Source organism: Scylla paramamosain, unplaced genomic scaffold, assembly GCF_035594125.1.
Source record: "Scylla paramamosain isolate STU-SP2022 unplaced genomic scaffold, ASM3559412v1 Contig53, whole genome shotgun sequence".
Lineage (NCBI taxonomy): Eukaryota > Metazoa > Arthropoda > Malacostraca > Decapoda > Portunidae > Scylla > Scylla paramamosain.
Window position 1 is genome coordinate 80,861 of NW_026973718.1, and position 18,987 is coordinate 99,847.

The 18,987-nt window shown below is 45.9% G+C and overlaps 1 protein-coding gene across 1 annotated transcript; it reads left to right on the forward strand.

The window, feature by feature from the left end:
- The first annotated feature begins 2,947 nt into the window (after positions 1-2,947).
- Positions 2,948-17,966, forward strand: LOC135098269 (uncharacterized). The gene is made up of 6 exons (XM_064000541.1): positions 2,948-3,185; positions 3,890-4,043; positions 4,528-4,672; positions 4,812-5,347; positions 5,665-5,748; positions 17,192-17,966. Exons 2-6 carry the CDS (start codon positions 3,890-3,892, stop codon positions 17,239-17,241), a joined length of 969 nt encoding a protein of 322 aa, XP_063856611.1. The 5' UTR covers positions 2,948-3,185; the 3' UTR covers positions 17,242-17,966.
- Positions 17,967-18,987: the final 1,021 nt, after the last annotated feature.

Below are 18,987 nucleotides of genomic sequence, written 5' to 3' on the forward strand. Positions count from 1 at the left end.
GAAAATGTTTCGTGATAATCTATACCTGCCTCCTGAGAGTAACCCTTAGCAACAAAACGAGCCTTGTACTTTGTCTCATTGTTAGAGTTAAACTTCAGGTCATATACCCACCTACTTCCCACAGCTTTTCTACCTTCAGGCAAAGTAGTAAGCTCAAAAGTCTCATTATCCTTTAGAGCTTTCATTTCCAATTCCATAGCTTCTCGCCATTTATCAGAATCAGGAGATGCAATAGCATCTTGATATGTATAAGGTACACTGGCTAGTTTATAGCAATAGTCAACAGTACAATTCACAATACTATCCAAAGCCTCATCCATTTCATCACCAACAATACAGTCACCAAAATATATGGGTTTACGTTTTACTCTTTCTGACCGCCTTAAACACACACTGTCCTCTGTTTGGTTACCAACTTCTGGGCTAGCTTCAGTGTCAGTACTACGTGTTGCAGTCACATTCACTACCCCATGCTACATCTGAACTTACATCTACGCTAGGCCTGGTAAATTTGACGCATCCAACTTTCCTTACTGTACCAGTCTTTGGAAAATATACAAGGTATGCTGGACTAGACTTATCATAGCCTACAAAAATTCCATCCTCACTCGGGGCACCAAGTTTTTTCTTCTGTTGTACATAGGCATAACATACAGAACCAAAAATGTGCATATTACTAATATTTGGCTTTTTACCTGCAAAAGCCTCGAATGGAGTCTTCTTAATCCTAAGGTTATAACATCTGTTTCTAATGTAAGCAGAGGCCATAACGGCATACGTCCACAGAAACTTTGGCAGACCAGACTCTATTAGTAAACATCTGGCCATTTCAAAAAGAGTACGCCAGCCTCTTTCAGCGGTACCATTTTGGTGAGGTGAGTAGGGAGAAGACATTTCATGCTTGATTTTATTTTCCACGAGTAAATCTGCGAATGCATTAGAAGTAAATTCCGTACCTTCATCACTTCTGAGACATTTCACCGAGCCATAGGGAGAAATGTCTGCTATGAAATGCTTAGTTGCCTGTAAGGTGTCACACTTATATTTGAGGAAGTATATCATGATAAGACCGGAGTAATCATCAACAAAACTGAGTGCATACTTAAAACCGTCCTTGGCAACAGGATCAATGGGACCAGCTAGGTCACAGTGTACCATATCTAGTTTAGCTTTTGAACGCTCATCAGCTTGTCAGTTTAGAAAACTGAGTCATTTTCCCTTTAACACAAATGCCACAATCAAAGTCCTTTTTGTCACTAATTTTCATCCCGTTCACTACACCTTCAAGTTTCAAAATATCACTCACATTACAATGACCGAGAATTTCATGCCACTGTCTCAATGTATAGGACGCCCTATTTGAACACACAGTATTGTTTAAGAAATACAGTCTACCATGCTTAACTATGTCAAACTTTGTACCGTTTGTAGATGTTAACTCTGCAGAATTTGGTTTAAACTCGATTGATGCACCCTTCTCAGTGGCAGCTTGAACCGAGAAAATATCTTGCTTGAAGGAAGGTACATAGAGAGCATTTTCCAGAATTGCTGTATGAACATTACCACAAGAGTCTACAAGGGTAACACAGGCATCACCCTTCTTTTTAACCAGATTATTTGTTCTACTACCATCAGCTAGTTCAATAAAATGTCTCTCAGGATCAAATTGCTTGTCAAAGCACACAAATTTGGAGTCATCATTGATTATATGAGTAGTTGCACCACAGTCCACCATTAACTTGTTAACCACAACACATGATTCAGTCTCTGATCTCCGAAGCCCCACTTTAAACACAAAACTGTGGCTCTGACTGTCATAATCATCACTATAATCTTTTACGTTCCTGGCAGAGTCTTTACCACTGTTACCCCCCGAACTCTTCCAACAAAACTTCGTATCGTGGGAGTTATTCCTGCAGTTCTCACACCATCTTCTTAAAGTCTGGTTCGGTCTAGAGACACGGCAGTCGACCGATTTGTGACCCTGAAGACCGCACTTGAAACACGTACCACTGAATTTACGAGACTCTATCCTCATCACTCTGTCACTGTCACTTTTGTCGCCGCACGACTTCTGTCTCCTCGAAACTTCTGAGAGACACCTTGAACTCAGCAAATGTCAATGCCTTTTCTCTTTGTGTAATTACAGTCATAAATGGCTTGAATTCCGTAGGTAAACCCTTAAGCACCATTGCCACCAACAAGCTGTCACTAATAGTTTCACCAGACGTTTTAAGTGCAGTTGCCGCCGTCTCGGCTCGAATCACATAGTCTGTAACACTCTCGTTTTCTCCCTTAAGCAACGTTGTGAGCTCCGTGTACAGTGATATGACCTTGGGTTTACCTTTCGATAAGTAGTGTTCCCGTAAAATCCTCAGTGCCTCACGTCCATCGTCCTTCGCATCACGCATCACAAGGGATAGACTACGGTCATCCAGGAACTGAATCAACTCCGCAAATGCCTCGGCATTTTTGGTAACGTCTGCAGCAGTCGTACTTGATGCAGGAGGATCAATCACATTATGCAGTTTCTGTAGCCGCATGTAGCCCAAAAACTTCACTTCCCATAACTCGTACTTGCGCTCATCACCGTCAAAATACAGTCTGTTCCTGGGCCCATAACCTGTTAAACTCTGAGCCATCCTTGCTAGCAATGTGTATTAGGCGAGTAGGACAGGGAATAAAACGTGTGAGTCCTAAGACAGCTGGAGCAGAACTAAAGTGTACCACACCTGCTATTTATTTCATTGGCTTCGACACAGATTAAAAATACACAGTGTGAAACCCCAAAACCCCGAACATCTGAGTAACTCAATTGAACCCCGAATAAACCCACCAACGTATCATTATGTTTCGGACCCAACAATCACACTAACTAAATTTAATGACGTTTTTTTCAATTTAAGACTCAAGATGAACACCTGCTGGAATAAATCACACACACACACACACACACACACACACACACCTCCTCCCACTCGCCTAATGTAAGATGTCGTTGTTCACAGACTGACCTGACTAACTGTGGATGCAATGTCACCGGGAATTACTCAGGTCGCGTCCTCCAGGTGACAGGTGGCTACACAGGTGATGCGCTCAAAGTCGTGGCGCAGAGGTACCAGCATGTGGGGGGCGTTGGATCAGCTGAGGAGTTGGTGAGCGTAGCGTGGCACCCCGAGGAAGAGGTGAGAGAGCGTGAGAATATTACCTTATAGATTTTCTTGTTATATTTTTATTATATATATATATATATATATATATATATATATATATATATATATATATATATATATATATATATATATATATATATATATATATATATATATATATATATATATATATATATATATATATATATATATATATATATATATAATATATATATATATATATATATATATATATATATATATATATATATATATATATATATATATATATATATATATATATATATATATATATATATATATATATATATATATATATATATATATATATATATATATATATTGTTTTGTCTTTATTTTTTTTTATTTTTCCTGTATGTCATGTTTAGTTTTATCTGTTGCCTTGTCTTCCTATATTTATTTTTATTTGGTAGTTTATTAATATATTTATTCATTATTTTCTTTTAATGCGTATAAGTGAGGAAGACTTGCAAAAGGCAAAAAAAAAAAAAAAAACTATTTAAATATCCATAGTTTCTGCTTACAAAGTACCACAGCAATAGAAATCTGATCTTTAACATTTGCATCTCATTATTATCTTCATATATTACATACTACCATTGCTTCATCATTCCTATAGAAAAAAAAAACATACAAAATTCTTGTCATGCCACTTTGAAATAAAAGAGATGAGGTCACACTATTCCTTCCTCTAGATGCTGTTCATGGCGGCTCCCAGGACCACCCTCAGCCTGGCCAGCGGGCATGAGGGCCAGGCGGGGCAGTGGTGGCGGCTGTGGTTGAGAGGCGGTGAGGAAGAGCGCGGCAAGGCCTCCAGTGGTGACCCCGCGCCGCCTCAGCTTGACCAAGGTGTGTAAGTGTGTGTGTGTGTGTGTGTGTGTGTGAAGAGGTGGAGCTGATGGGCCTCGCAGTGTATTGAGTGTACGTATACATTTTTATTAAACAGGGAATTATTGTTATTATTATTATTATTATTATTACTATTATTATCATTATTATTATTATTATTATTATTATTATTATTATTATTATTTGGTGGTTTAGATCCTCTGCAAACCTATATTGCTTTTCATTATCTCAAATCAAAATTAAATAGCACTGCGCAAGATATGACCGTTAGTTAAGATTTTTTTCGGTTAAATTTAATGTTAGGATGGGAAAAAAAAGAAAAAGAAAAAGGAAGAAATAAAAATTGCATAAAATATGAAAGTCATTGCTATAGTCGGAGTCGTAATTTTCCTTTCTAAAAGATGCAACCATAGATTTCTTTATAAAGGAGTCTATGATATACCTTGAGGCAACGAATTAAAAGGATTGTTTATACCTCGTATAGAGCGAGACGCAGCCGGAACCGAGGCAGGACGGGGCGTGGTGGTGCGCACTCAGTTCTCTGAATCCATCTTTGGCGTATCTGTGGACTCGCTGATGCCGGGGAAGCGTCGGCGTCTCCTGAACCTCACCGTCACGCCACACACTGGGTAGGTTTGCAGTCATGTGTTTGAAGGTGCCAATACTTCATTTGTTTCGAAAAAAAGTTTTCTGTAAAATGTCTTTTCAAGCACTGATAGATTACATTAGACAATTGTTTATAACCATGAGTCCTCTCTTAACTTTCAGAGAACACTGGCAGGTGAGCCTACATGTGCCAATTATCTCTACAGCCCTCGAGTGGGAGACGAAGCTCTGGAAAAATCAGGGCAAGCAACATTGGGAAGTTAATGGGGAAGTCAAGTCTACCAAATCTGACATATCGTTAGAATTCGTTCACTTCAAGCAGGAGAAGCAGGACGAGGAGACTCAGGTCACGGATGACAGAGGTGAGGCTGGCAGGTGTGATGCTGAAGGTTGTGGGGACGGCAATGTCAAGGAGCCAAAAGCCAAGTCGCGGCACCACGTCGACAGTGATTGCGACTCAGATTTAAGAAAAGAACAGACAGTAGACCAGAATGAAGTTTGTAGTGGTCGAGATCATAAATCAGAAGACTTAAAGCAAAATGATCATGATTCCGTAATGGTAAATGTAGACGAAGAATGTTCCAGGAAAGCGGAGTGTGATGGACCGGAAGAGTCAGTGTCAAGTGAAGCTGTTCAAGAGACTACACAAAAATTAACTTCCCGGGTTTTCAGCCTTTCTTCCAACATGAAGACTTACGGTAAGTACGTCCACACTTCATGTAGAACGAAATTTGACTATTAAGGCAAAATTTAATGATACGTTTCTTATGATGTTAGTAAGTCCTTTTATTCAGGTCTTTTTATATACTTGATTTCTTGCAAATAAGAATTTATAATTAAAAAAAGTTGTTCGCTATACCTTTTGAAATCATAACTATTTGGATAGTACTGTTCTAATATTTTTTGTCGGTCGCGTCACTATTTCATCAGTGCCACAGTAGTGTACTTGAGTTGTTTACTTACCTGTACCTCACGACACCCTCCCTTTATCTCCCTCCACGCACCGCACGCATAGTCTCATCTGACGGAGGACGCTGGATTCGGATCCTGCAGCGCACACACCTGGCATTCTGTCCTCGCCTTGGCTGGAACTTGAACCGTGAGTGAACCGGAGCCTGAGAAGCGAAAGTTCAAAGCAAGAGAGAAAGAGAGAGAGAGAGAGAGAGAGAGAGAGAGAGAGAGAGAGAGAGAGAGAGAGAGAGAGAGAGAGAGAGAGAGAGAGAGAATGATGATTTAAACTATACAAGAAAAATATTGCAATAGACTTTTTTTTATCACTCGGAATTCTAGAAATATTTCGGTTCAATCGTGACTGGACTGGGTGGGAGGTAGCGTGGCGGTGTGGTGTTGGGATGTATTGATGGTGATGGATACCGGTCCTGCAGAAAAGGTGGTAGTCATGGCGGTGGATACCTGTCCTGAAGGACAGGTGGTGGCAGTGGATACCCATCCAGCAGGGCAGGTGGTGGCAGTAGATACCCGTCCACAGGACAGGTGGTGGTAGTAGATACCCGTCCAGCAGGACAGGTGGTGGCGGTGGATACCCGTCCAGCAGGACAGGTGATGGTAATGGCGGTGGATACCCGTCCAGCAGGACAGGTGGTGGCGGTGGATACCCGTCCAGCAGGACAGGTGATGGTAATGGCGGTGGATACCCGTCCAGCAGGATAGGTGGTGGCGGTGGATACCCGTTCAACAAGACAAGTGATAGTCATAGCGGTGGATACCCGCCCTGCAGAACAGATGGTTGCGGTGAATACTCGTCCTGCAGGACAGGCGGTGGCGGTGGATACCCGCTCTGCAGGACAGTGGTGGCGGTAGATAACCGTCCAGCAGGACAGGTGATGGTCATGGTGGTGGATACACGTCCAGCAGGACAGGTGGTGGCGGTGGATACCCGTCCAGCATGACAGGTGATGGTCAAGGCGCTAGATACCCGCCCTGCAGGACAGGTGGTGGCGGTGGATACCCGTTCAGCAGGACATGTGATGGTCATGGCGGTTGATACCCGTCCAGCAGGACAGGTGATGATCATGGCGGTGGATACTCGTCCAGCAGGAAAAGCGGTGGCGGCGGATACCCGTCCAGCAGGACAGGTGGTAGTCATGGCGGTGGATACCCGTCCAGCAAGACAGGAGGTGGCTGTGAATACCCGTCAAGCAGGACAGGTGGTGGCGGTGAATACCCGTCAAGCAGGACAGGTGGTGGCGGTGGATACCCGTCCAGCAGGATAGGTGATGGTCATGGCGGTGGATACCCGGCCTGCAGGACAGGTGGTGGCAATGGATACCCGTCCAGCAGGACAGGTGGTGGCAGTGGATACCCGTCCAGCAGGACAGGTGGTGGCAGTGAATACCCGTCCAGCAGGACAGGTGGTAGCGGTGGATGCCCGTCCAGCAGGACAGGTGATGGTCATGGCGGTGGATACCCGTCCAGGTGATGACAGTGAATACTCGTCCAGGCGATGGCAGTGAATACCTGTACCGCAGGACAGGTGGTGGCCGTGGATAACCTTCCCGCAGGACAGGTAGTGGAGGTGAATACCCGTCCAGCAGGACAGGTGGTGGCGGTGGATACTCGTCCTGCAGGACAGGCGGTGGCGGTGGATATCCGTCCAGCAGGACAGGTGATGGTCATGGCGGTGGATACCCGGCCTGCAGGACAGGTGGTGGCAAAGGATACCCGTCCAGCAGGACAGGTGGTGGCAGTGGATACCCGTCCAGCAGGACGGTGGATGACTGTCCAGGAGGACAGGTGATGGTCATGGCGGTGGATACCCATCCAGCAAGACAGGTGGTGGCGGTGGATTCCTGTCCAGCAGGATAGGTGGTGGTAATGGATACCAGCCCTGCAGGACAGGTGGTGGCGGTGGATACCCGTCCAGCAGGACACGTGATGGTCATGGCGATGGATACCCGCCCTGTAGGACAGGTCGTGGCGGTGGATACCCGTTCAGCAAGACAGGTGATGGTCATGGCGGTGGATACCCATCCAGCAGGACAGGTGATGGTCATGGCGGTGGACACTCGTCCAGCAGGACAAGTGGTGGCGGTGGATACCCGTCCAGCACGACAGGTGATGGTCATGGCGGTGGCTACCCGTCCAGAAGGACAAGTGGTGGCGGCGGATACCTGTTCAGCAGGACAAGTGATAGTCATGGCGGTGGATACCCGTCCAGCAAGACAAGTGGTGGCTCTGCATAACCATCCAGCAGGACAGGTGGTGGCGGGGGATACCCATCCAGAAGGATAGGTGGTAGTCATGGCGGTGAATACCCTTCCAGCAAGATAGATGATGGTCGTGGCGGTGGATACCCGCCCTGCAGAACAGGTGGTGGCGGTGGATTCCCGTCCAGCAGGACAGGTGGTAGTCATGGCGGTGGATATCCGTCCAGCAGGACAGGTGGCAGTCATGGCCGTGGATACCCGTCCAGCAGGATAGGTGATGGTCATGGCGGCGGGTATGGTGGATACCCGCCCTGAATGACACATGGTGGCAATAGATACCCGTCCAGCAGGACAGGTGGTGGCAGTGGATACCCGTCCAGCAGGACAGGTGGTGGCGGTGGATGCCCGTCCAGCTGGACAGATGGTGGTTATGGCGGTGGATACCCGTCTAGCAGGACAGGTGATGGCATTGAATACCAGCCCAGTTGGACAGGTGATGGCATTGAATACCAGTCCAGCAGGACAGGTGATGGCAGTGAATACCCGTCCCGCAGGACAGGTGGTGGCCGTGAATAACCTTCCAGCATGACAGGTAGTGGCGGTGAATACCCATCCAGCAGGGCAGGTGGTGGCGGTGGATACCCGTCCAGCAAGACAGGTGGTGGCGTTGGATTCCTGTCCAGCAGGATAGGTGGTGGTAATGGATACCGGCCCTGCAGGACAGGTGGTAGCGGTGGATACCCGTCCAGCACGACAGGTGATGGTCATGGCGGTGGATACACGTCCAGCAAGACAGGTGGTGGCTGTGAATACCCGTCAAGCAGGACAGGTGGTGGCGGTGAATACCCGTCCAGCAGGACAGGTGGTGGCGGTGGATACTCGTCCTGCAGGACAGGCGGTGGCGGTGGATACCCGTCCAGCAGGACAGGTGGTGGCGGTGGATTCCTGTCCAGCAGGACAGTTGATGGTCATGGCGGTGGATACCCGGTCTGCAGGACAGGTGGTGGCAAAGGATACCCGTCCAGCAGGACAGGTGGTGGCAGTGGATACCCGTCCAGCAGGACAGGTGGTGGCGGTGGATGACTGTCCAGGAGGACAGGTGATGGTCATGGCGATGGATACCCATCCAGCAGGACAGGTGGTGGCGGTGGATTCCTGTCCAGCAGGACAGGTGATGGTCATGGCGGTGGATACCCGCCCTGCAGGACAGGTCGTGGCGGTGGATACCAGTTCAGCAGGACAGGTGATGGTCATGGCGGTGGATACCCATCCAGCAGGACAGGTGATGGTCATGGCGGTGGATACCCGTCCAGAAGGACAAGTGGTGGCGGCGGATACCCGTTTAGCAGGACAGGTGGTAGTCATGGCGGTGGATACCCGGCAAGCAAGACAGGTGGTGGCTTTGCACAACCATCCAGTAGGACAGGTGGTGGCGGTGGATACCCATCCAGCAGGACAGGTGGTAGTCATGACGGTGAATACCCTTCCAGCAAGATAGATGATTGTCGTGGCGGTGGATACCCGCCCTGCAGGACAGGTGGTGGCGGTGGATACCCGTCCAGCAGGACAAGTGGTAGTCATGGCGGTGGATACCCGTCCAGCAGGACAGGTGATGGTCATGGCGGTGGATACTCGTCCAGAAGGACAAGTGGTGGCGGCGGATACCCGTTTAGCAGGACAGGTGGTAGTCATGGCGGTGGATACCCGTCAAGCAAGACAGGTGGTGGCTTTGCACAACCATCCAGTAGGACAGGTGGTGGCGGTGGATACCCATCCAGCAGGACAGGTGGTAGTCATGGCAGTGAATACCCTTCCAGCAAGATAGATGATTGTCGTGGCGGTGGATACCCGCCCTGCAGGACAGGTGGTGGCGGTGGATACCCGTCCAGCAGGACAAGTGGTAGTCATGGCGGTGGATACCCGTCCAGCAGGACAGGTGGCAGTCATGGCGGTGGATACCCGTCCAGCAGGATAGGTGATGGTCATGGCGGCGGGTATGGTGGATACCCGCCCTGCAGGACAGATGGTGGCAATAGATACCCGTCCAGCAGGACAGGTGGTGGCAGTGGATACCCGTCCAGCAGGACAGGTGGTGGCGGTGGATGCCCGTCCAGCTGGACAGGTGGTGGTCATGGCGGTGGATACCCGTCTAGCAGGACAGTTGATGGCATTGAATACCAGCCCAGCAGGACAGGTGATGGCAGTGAATACCCGTCCCGCAGGACAGGTGGTGGCCGTGAATAACCTTCCAGCATGACAGGTAGTGGCGGTGAATACCCATCCAGCAGGACAGGTGGTGGCGGTGGATACCCGTCCAGCAAGACAGGTGGTGGCGGTGGATTCCTGTCCAGCAGGATAGGTGGTGGTAATGGATACCCGCCCTGCAGGACAGGTGGTGGCGGTGGATACCCGTCCAGCAGGACAGGTGATGGTCATAGCGGTGGATACCCGGCCTTCAGGACAGGTGGTCGCTGTGGATATCCGTCCAGCAGGACAGGTGATAGTCACGGCGGTGGATACCCGCCCTGCAGGACAGGTGGTGGCGGTGGATACCCGTTCAGCGGGACAGGTGATGTTTATGGCGGTAGATACCCATCCAGCAGGACAGGTGATGGTCTGGCGGTGGACACTCGTCCAGCAGGACAAGTGGTGGCGGTGGATACCCGTCCAGCACGACAGGTGATGGTCATGGCGGTGGATACCCGTCTAGTAGGACAAGTGGTGGCGGGGGATACCCATCAAGCAGGACAGGTGGCAGTCATGGCGGTGGATATCCGTCCAGCAGGATAGGTGATGGTCATGGCGGCGGGTATGGTGGGTACCCGCCGCCCTGCAGGACAGATGGTGGCAATAGATACCCGTCCAGCAGGACAGGTGGTGGCAGTGGATACCCATCCAGCAGGACAGGTCGTGGCGGTGGATGCCCGTCCAGCTGGACAGGTGGTGGTCATGGCGGTGGATACCCGTCTAGCAGGACAGGTGATGGCATTGAATACCAGTCCAGCAGGGCAGGTGATGGCAGTGAATACCCGTCCCGCAGGACAGGTGGTGGCCGTGGATAACCTTCCAGCATGACAGGTAGTGGCGGTGAATACCCGTCCAGCATGACAGGTGGTGGCGGTGGATACTCGTCCTGCAGGGCAGGCGGTGGCGGTGGATACCCGCTCTGCAGGACAGTGGTGGCGCTAGATACCCTTCGTACAGGACAGGTGGTGGCGGTGAATACACGTCCTACAAGGACAGATGGTGGCGGTGGATACCCGTCCTGCAGTACAGGTGATGTTCATGGCGGTGGATACTCGTGCAGCACGACAGGTGATGGTCGTCGCGGTTTATACCCGTCCTACAGGACAAGTGATGGCGGTGGATACCCGTCCTACAGGTCAGGTGGTGGCGGTGGATACCCGTCCTACAGGACAGGTGGTGGCGGTGGATACCCGTCCTACAGGACAGGTGGTGGCGGTGGATACCCGTCCTGCAGGACAGGTGATGGTCATGGCGGTGGATATCCGTCCTACAGGACAGGTGGTGGCGGTGTATACCCGCCCTGCAGGACAGGTGATGGTCGTGGCGGTGGATACCTATCCTGCAGGACAGGTGGTGGTGGTGGACACCGGCCCGTTCCGCAGAATTGACTTCCAATATCATTCTCCCTCCACTGAGGTGCTGTGGTTCAGGAGTACTCATTCTTTTCATTTGACGGTCTCCTTTCCAATGTTCTGTGTTTTCACTGAAGGACGCCCTTCACGAAGTGGATGACGTCCATCGTGTCTATTGTGTGAGGATGCGTCAGATTTTCTCTTAGTTTATTCTAGTTTTGCTGTTCCCTGGTGGCTTGCCTCGTGACTCCCTGAACTGATAATTTAGTCCCTAAACTATCAGTCGTCCCTGGCAGCGGCCGACTCTGCCCTGGTGCAGGCATACTGCTGGGCTGAGTCCCACTTGGGGAACCTCGCCCTGGTCTGTGCGATCCTCACCCCCTCCTGCTACGAGAGCTGGACGTTGGGGTAAACAAACTTTTTATCGTATAAAACGATTTTAAAATTAAATCCTTATTGTGATCCTCATCGGTGCGACAAGACATTTGTAGATTGAGTGAAGAGAGATGGTGAGGAAGGGATCGCAGGTTTGGGGCGTGAAGGGTGAGGAGAGAGAAGGCACGGTGTGTGGAAGGTTTGTTTGGAGGGGCTGTTTTGCCATAACAGGAAGGTGTGGCTTTAAGAAGAAGAAGAAAGTGAAGCAGCAGCAGCATAAAAAAAGAGAGTGCACGTGTGTGTGCAGATTTAACTGGGGCTTAAGAAAAAATAAATAAAATAAATAATTGGAAATTGATTGTAGTGTGTATACTTTATATGCACATTGTCACTACTACTACTAGCCTACTGGCTCCTTGTAGCTGCTTCTTATTAATTCTCTCTTCCAGCATTATTGTAACTATAAATCTCTCTTCCAACATTATTCTAACTATAACAAGAATTTATAATAATTAGGAGAATATTGATGACGTGGTAAGCATGATGGCAAATATTTACATCTTTGTTTCTTCCATATATCGCTTTATATTACTTCCAAGGTTTTCCTTCTGCGTTTGTTCCTTTTCTTTCTTTCAGGCTCAGAGTGAGCATCGTAGGAATGGCAGCCGTCTTGATAGACTTGTAAAAACTGGGAACACCACCGACAGCTTCAGCAGGTCCTGGCACTGGTTCTTCAGTGTTGAGTGGCAACCGTTCATTTGACAAAGAATAGCTGTTTCAAGGGTTTAGGGAAAAAAGTTTTAAAGTTACAAGTTTGTTCACATTTTGTCTGCTCGTGTGTGGAAGTAATTTCGCAGTCTGTCAGTAGCACATCGGACTGCCCTCCGTCTTGGATCACTGAGCTGCTGCATTTATTTATTTTTTTCAGGTCACTTTATGTTTGCTCTAGAACAAATCTTAGAAGTTATATGAGTAACTAATGTCCTTGAATTCATTGTTATTTTCATTTGTTTATTTATTTATTTTTTTTTTTCTTCTTCTTCATCATCATCTTCTTTTTCTTCTTTTTCTTCTTTTTTTTTTTTTCTTCTTCTTCTTCTTGTTTTTTGTTCTTCCGCTTCTTCTTTTTCTTCTTCTTCTTCTTCTTCTTCTTCTGCTTCTTCTTTTTTTTCTTTTTTTCTTCTTCTTCTTATTATTATTATTATTCTGCTTCTTTTTTTTCTTTTTTTTTCTTTTTCTTCTTCTTCTTATTCTTATTCTTCTGCTTCTTCTTCTTTTTCTTTTTTTTTTCTTCTTCTTCTTCTTATTATTATTCTTCTGCTTCTTCTTCTTCTTCTTATTATTATTATTATTATAATTATTGTTATTATTATTATTATTATTATTGTTCTTCTTCTTCTTATTATTATTATAATTATTGTTATTATTATTATTATTATTATTGTTGTTGTTATTATTATTATTATTATTGTTGTTGTTGTTCAGACATTCCGACAAGCTGGAGGAGGAGGTGAGAAGAAATACAAGTGTTGGGAGGTGAGTTTATTCCCGACTAGTTCCCCTGAAGAAGCTTGTGCGAAGCTAGTCGGGAATAAACTATCCTCCCAGCACTTGTGTTTCTTCTCACCTCCTCCTCCATTATTAGCATCATTATATTCCGGAATTACTAGTAAGTAGTGACGTCAGTAAATTTGCGAATGACACCAAATTACGAAGATAAGACAGGACTGGATAGAAAGTATGATTGGACAGAAAAGTGTGAAATGATATTCGATATCAATGAGGTAGCGTTCTCTACGTAAGAAGTAAGAGAGAGAGAGAGAGAGAGAGAGAGAGAGAGAGAGAGAGAGAGAGAGAGAGAGAGAGAGAGAGAGAGAGAGGGATGCACAATATATAACAGCAGCTTAAAGGCCAGGGAGATAGCTAAATCTTCGAGAGAGAGAAAACAAAGTGATACTACAAGTCTGCGGCCTATAAAACAGTGCATTTAGTGCTTTGATAAGGCCTCTCTTACATTACGGTGTACAGTTGTGGCTGTGCAAAGAAGAGTGACTAGGATGATCCAGGGACTGAAAAAAAAAAAAAAAAAAGCTAGTCACTGGAATGGTGTAGGGAGCGTGGTGATACGATAGAGGTATTTCGATATCATTAAGGTAGGCTTTACCTCCTCATACGGTGTTCCATCCCTCGAAGTAATAATAATGATAATAATAATAATAATGATAATAATAATAATAATAATAATAATAATAATAATATTAAGTGAATTGATAAGTAAATACATCCGCCAATTCATGATGACTTAAGATTTCTCGGCCTGGGTGCTGGACCTTACAAGTCTCTTGATACTTCATCTCCTTGCTATTCTTGTCATGTGCCTTACCCGAATAGAATGGCTGGCGGGGGGGAGGGGGGGAAAGGTGACAGGCGAGGTGCAGGCTGAGGGTCATGGCAGGGTTAGTTGGGAGAGCTCAGCCCCAGTGAACGCTCGTGTGTGTCAGCTGAAGGACACCAACACTGCCCGGTGATCCATCTGGGTGGTGCCAAGCGAGGAACATGTACTGGTGTTTTGGTGAGTAGATTAGGTAGTGGTGATACGAAGAGATTTAACAATACGGCCCTTAGATGTTCTTCCATATGATGTATGCTAACAATCGTGTGTGTGTGTGTGTGTGTGTGATGGGAATAAGGTACCTAAGTTTGTTAGTGAACACGTACTATATTATTTAGTATACTATCATTTGCTCCTTTACTTTACTGAAAACAGTACGGTTCATATTGAAAGCATGTTATAAAACTACATTGTGGTTTGTAAGCATGAACTCTGCCGTCTCCCATCGTCTGCAGCAGTGACTACGTGAGGTGGAGACTAAAGGAAGGGGAATAGGGGAGCTGCCAGGTGCCTCCACACGCCCCACAATTGCACGAGTGAACATTCTTTTCTTGTTCTTTCACAACATCCTCACTTTATTTTACCAACCGTGATTCAAGTAAGAGAGAAATCCAAACAATTTTAAACCGTCAAATAAACTCACCGTTCGCGAAAATATTCTAACGTGTATTTTGAAATTGCCGCGTGACTGGATATGTAAGGGAAAGTGGAAAGCCAGGAAGCGCCACAAGCATAATGTTATTCAGTCTTAAAAAATGATTGAGTTACCCCGGTTAGCATCCAAAACTGGAAAGGTGTGGATATTCTTTAAGTAAAACGTCGACCTGCTATACCATGGAACTGAGGTTTCATAAGCGAGTGGGGTTGTTCGTCCTAGTGGAAACATTGTTGAGTGACCATTCTATAATTATCATATTAGCCAATATAACAAATAGTTTACCTAAAGGAACTGGTGTGTGATTATTGTACGACACTATACGCAGATTATCAACTTCCAAGAGGAATTATTCTGCGATTACGTTGGAAGTGGTAAACTATTCTGTAATTATCGAACTTACCGCTATAAAGAAACTCTATCTATAATCATCACTAATCCGAAATTATTGTACTCGACACTACAAAAAATTATACAATGCCAGTGTCGATTCATAAGAACATAAGAACATAAGAAATAAGGGAAGCTGCAAGAAGCGAGCAGGCTTACACGTGGCAGTCCCTGTATGAAACACTCCTACCTATTTCCATCTGTTATCCCCATCCATAAACTTGTCTAATCTTCTCTTAAAGCTCTCTAGTGTCCTAGCACTAACTACATGATTACTGAGTCCGTTCCACTCATCTACCACTCTATTTGAGAACCAATTTTTTCCTATCTCCTTCCTAAACCTAAATTTTTCAAGCTTGAACCCGTTATTTCTTGTTCTACCCTGGTTGCTGATCCTAAGAATTTTGCTTACATCTCCTTTGTTATAACCCTTATACCACTTAAAGACTTCTATCAGGTCCCCTCTTAACCTACGTCTCTCTAGAGAATGTAAATTTAACCGCTTCAACCTCGCTTCGTAAGGAATACTCCTCATCCCCTGTATCCTTTTAGTCATTCTCCTCTGTACTGATTCTAATAGACCTATATCTTTCCTGTAATGTGGGGACCAGAACTGCACAGCGTAGTCTAGATGAGGTCTGACCAGCGCCAAGTATAACTTTAATATTACTTCCGGCCTTCTACTTTTAGCACTCCTAAAAATGAATCCTAGTACCCTATTTGTCTTGTTTCTGGCTTCTATGCATTGTTTCCCTAGACGGAGTTCAGAGCTAACTATAACTCCTAAATCTTTCTCGTACCCTGTACCTACCAGAGTTTGGGTGTTTAATGTGTACCTATTGTGTGGGTTTCCTCTACCTACGCTAAGCACTTTGCATTTATTGATATTAAATTGCATTTGCCATCTATCCGTCCATTCATTCATTCTATCTAAGTCTGTCTGCAAGGCGATGGCATCCGCTTCTGACCTAATTAATCTACCTATCTTTGTGTCATCCGCAAATTTACTAACATCGCTACTAATTCCACTATCCAAGTCATTGATATATAAAAGAAATAATAATGGCCCTAATACTGATCCCTGTGGCACCCCACTAATGACATGACCCCACTCGGATTTCGAGCCGTTTATTAGCACTCTCTGTCGCCTGTTACCAAGCCATGACCCAACAGAGCGTCACACTGTCATGGGCGACAAGGCTGGCCGAGCGATGTTCTGGTTGTATTAGAGAGACAACATTCAATACACGTGTTAGGAAATAGTTCAAAGTGAGATAATAACTGTGCAAACTGTAGACACAACTTAACGAAGAGACTGGAACGCTCATGAATTACTACAGCAAACCCTTTCTACAATGAATCCACTACTTCTTAGCTCACCCTATTTTTACATCATCTTACTCTCATCATCAGGGTGGAATGAAAAGCTTTTCATCTCATCAACTCCTCTCCTCTAACTGTCTTTAGCCTCTCTCTCACCGCCGCAGTGTTGCATCTCTAGCTGTCTTCTACTGCTATTTTCATGCTAACTGCTCTTCTGATCTTGCTAACTGCATGCCTCGCTGCACAACACTTTCTTCTTTATCTCGCCCCTATTCTGTCCACCTCTCTAACGCAAGAGTTAACCAGTATTCTCAATCATTCATCTCTTTCTCTGGTAAACTCTGGAACTCCCTGCCTGCTTCTGTATTTCCACTTCCTATGACTTGAACTCCTTCAAGAGGGAGGTTTCAAGACACTTATTCATCAATTTTTGACCACTGCTTTTACCCTTTTATGGGACTGCCATTTCAGTGGACATTTTTTTATTGGATTTTTGTTGTCCTTGGCCAGTGTCACTCCTACATATATAAAAAAAATACTGCCTTGTTTTCTCTCATTAATATCAAAGTGGCTTGCATCACTACATCTTGTTACTAGTGTTGTTCTTCTCATCACCAACTGACTCCTCCTCTCCTTCACAGATCTGGGTGGAGTGGCATTCTCACTACAGACTGGAGACCCGTCCACTTAAAGGACCCGGTTGGAGTTGGACACAAAATTCAAGAGCAGATTTTCAGCCGTTAAAATATCTTAAATCTTCCGATAAGATTTAAATTGGGTAATGTTGGGTTTGCTGTAGTGAATTACCAAGACAGAAGTCCATGCATGTGTCTGGGATGTAAGGAGGGTAGAAATGTCTCCCTTCACACCACAGGAGGCAGCACCACCGTGGCAGGACCCCAGAGTCAGGTGCTGTGCTGGGAGGAGACGAACAGCAGCAGTAGTGAAAGAATCCATTGGTGGTGGTGGTGGTGGTGGTGCAGCTGTCCACTCCACAGTGACCGTCTTGCTTCAACATGCTGTCTTCCCACACCTGCAATGAACAAAACCTCTCCTGTGATGAGCAACACTGAGTAACACCTCTCCCCTGCATCAGCAACACTCAGCAACACCTCTCCTGTGATGAGCAACACTCAGCAACATCTGCTTCTCTTCACACATTCATTCAAGCCTCTCTCTCTTCTCTCTCTCTCTCTCTCTCTCTCTCTCTCTCTCTCTCTCTCTCTCTCTCTCTCTCTCTCTCTCTCTCTCTCTCTCTCTCTCTCTCTCTCTCCACAGCCCCACAGCATGTCCCCCACAGCATGTTTACAAACCCACAGTGACTCCCCACAGCCCCTCACACACACACACACAGAGCATTACATAACAGTGCATCTTGTACAGTGCCTATATTAAAGAATGAACACAGAAAATGGACAGGCTTCGTTTTGTTCTGTCCTGCATGGATGTAGCGAGGTTGAATGGGTGCAGGTGAATACTGAAGAGTGTATCAGATGCACGACTCAAAGATGTGAAAGCTGACACACAAAGTACAGGACACAGGTTGATGATGATACGGTGAGTCAAGTATTAGGAGTCAAAATGCTCCACGCTGAACTGACCTACAGCGAGGAGCAGGCTTGTCAAGGGGAAGACATGATGAGTACGGTGAGTCAAGTATTAGGAGTCAAAATGCTCCACGCTGAACTGACCTACAACGAGGAGCAAGCTTGTCAAGGGGAAGACATGATAAGTACGGTGAGTCAAGTATTAGGAGTCAAAATGCTCCACGCTGAACTGACCTACAACGAGGAGTAAGTTTGTCAAGGGGAAGACATGATGAGTACGGTGAGTCAAGTATTAGGAGTCAAAATGCTCCACGTTGAACTGACCTACAGCGAGGAGCAAGCTTGTCTCCGCTGTCTCGGAAGTAAGGAATTGCGTAATAAGCAAGACGAATATTTCTGTATCTTTTCATGTTGTAATCGCGCTGGACTTTAAGAAAAGTCTTACATCTATGAATAAAAAAAATGTTTGGAGTAGATAAACACTTTTCAAGGAGAGAAAAAAATCACAGACTTAGAGGTATACAGTATACTTTGTAATAAAAAAAAAAATAAGATTGAAAGGGTAGTTATAAAAAAAATAAAATAAAATAACGTTACTCATTAACGTCATCAGCACATCCGTTGACAGTAGCCTAATTGGGATCATTATCGATTAATTAGGACTGATTAGCGTACTTAATGGGCTTAGGTGCCAACTCTTTATGAGAAAAAAAAAGGAATATCAACTTATAAGGGGGGAAAGTAAGACTCGCCTCTTTAAAGATGACAGGGACAGCTGAGGACGCTTTTCTACGCTACGGAAGGAGTCCGAGAAGCGAAGTTATTTGAGGTAAGCCTTCAGTTAGTGGGAGAACATGCGACTATATTCTGATTGGAAGCATAAGAGATAC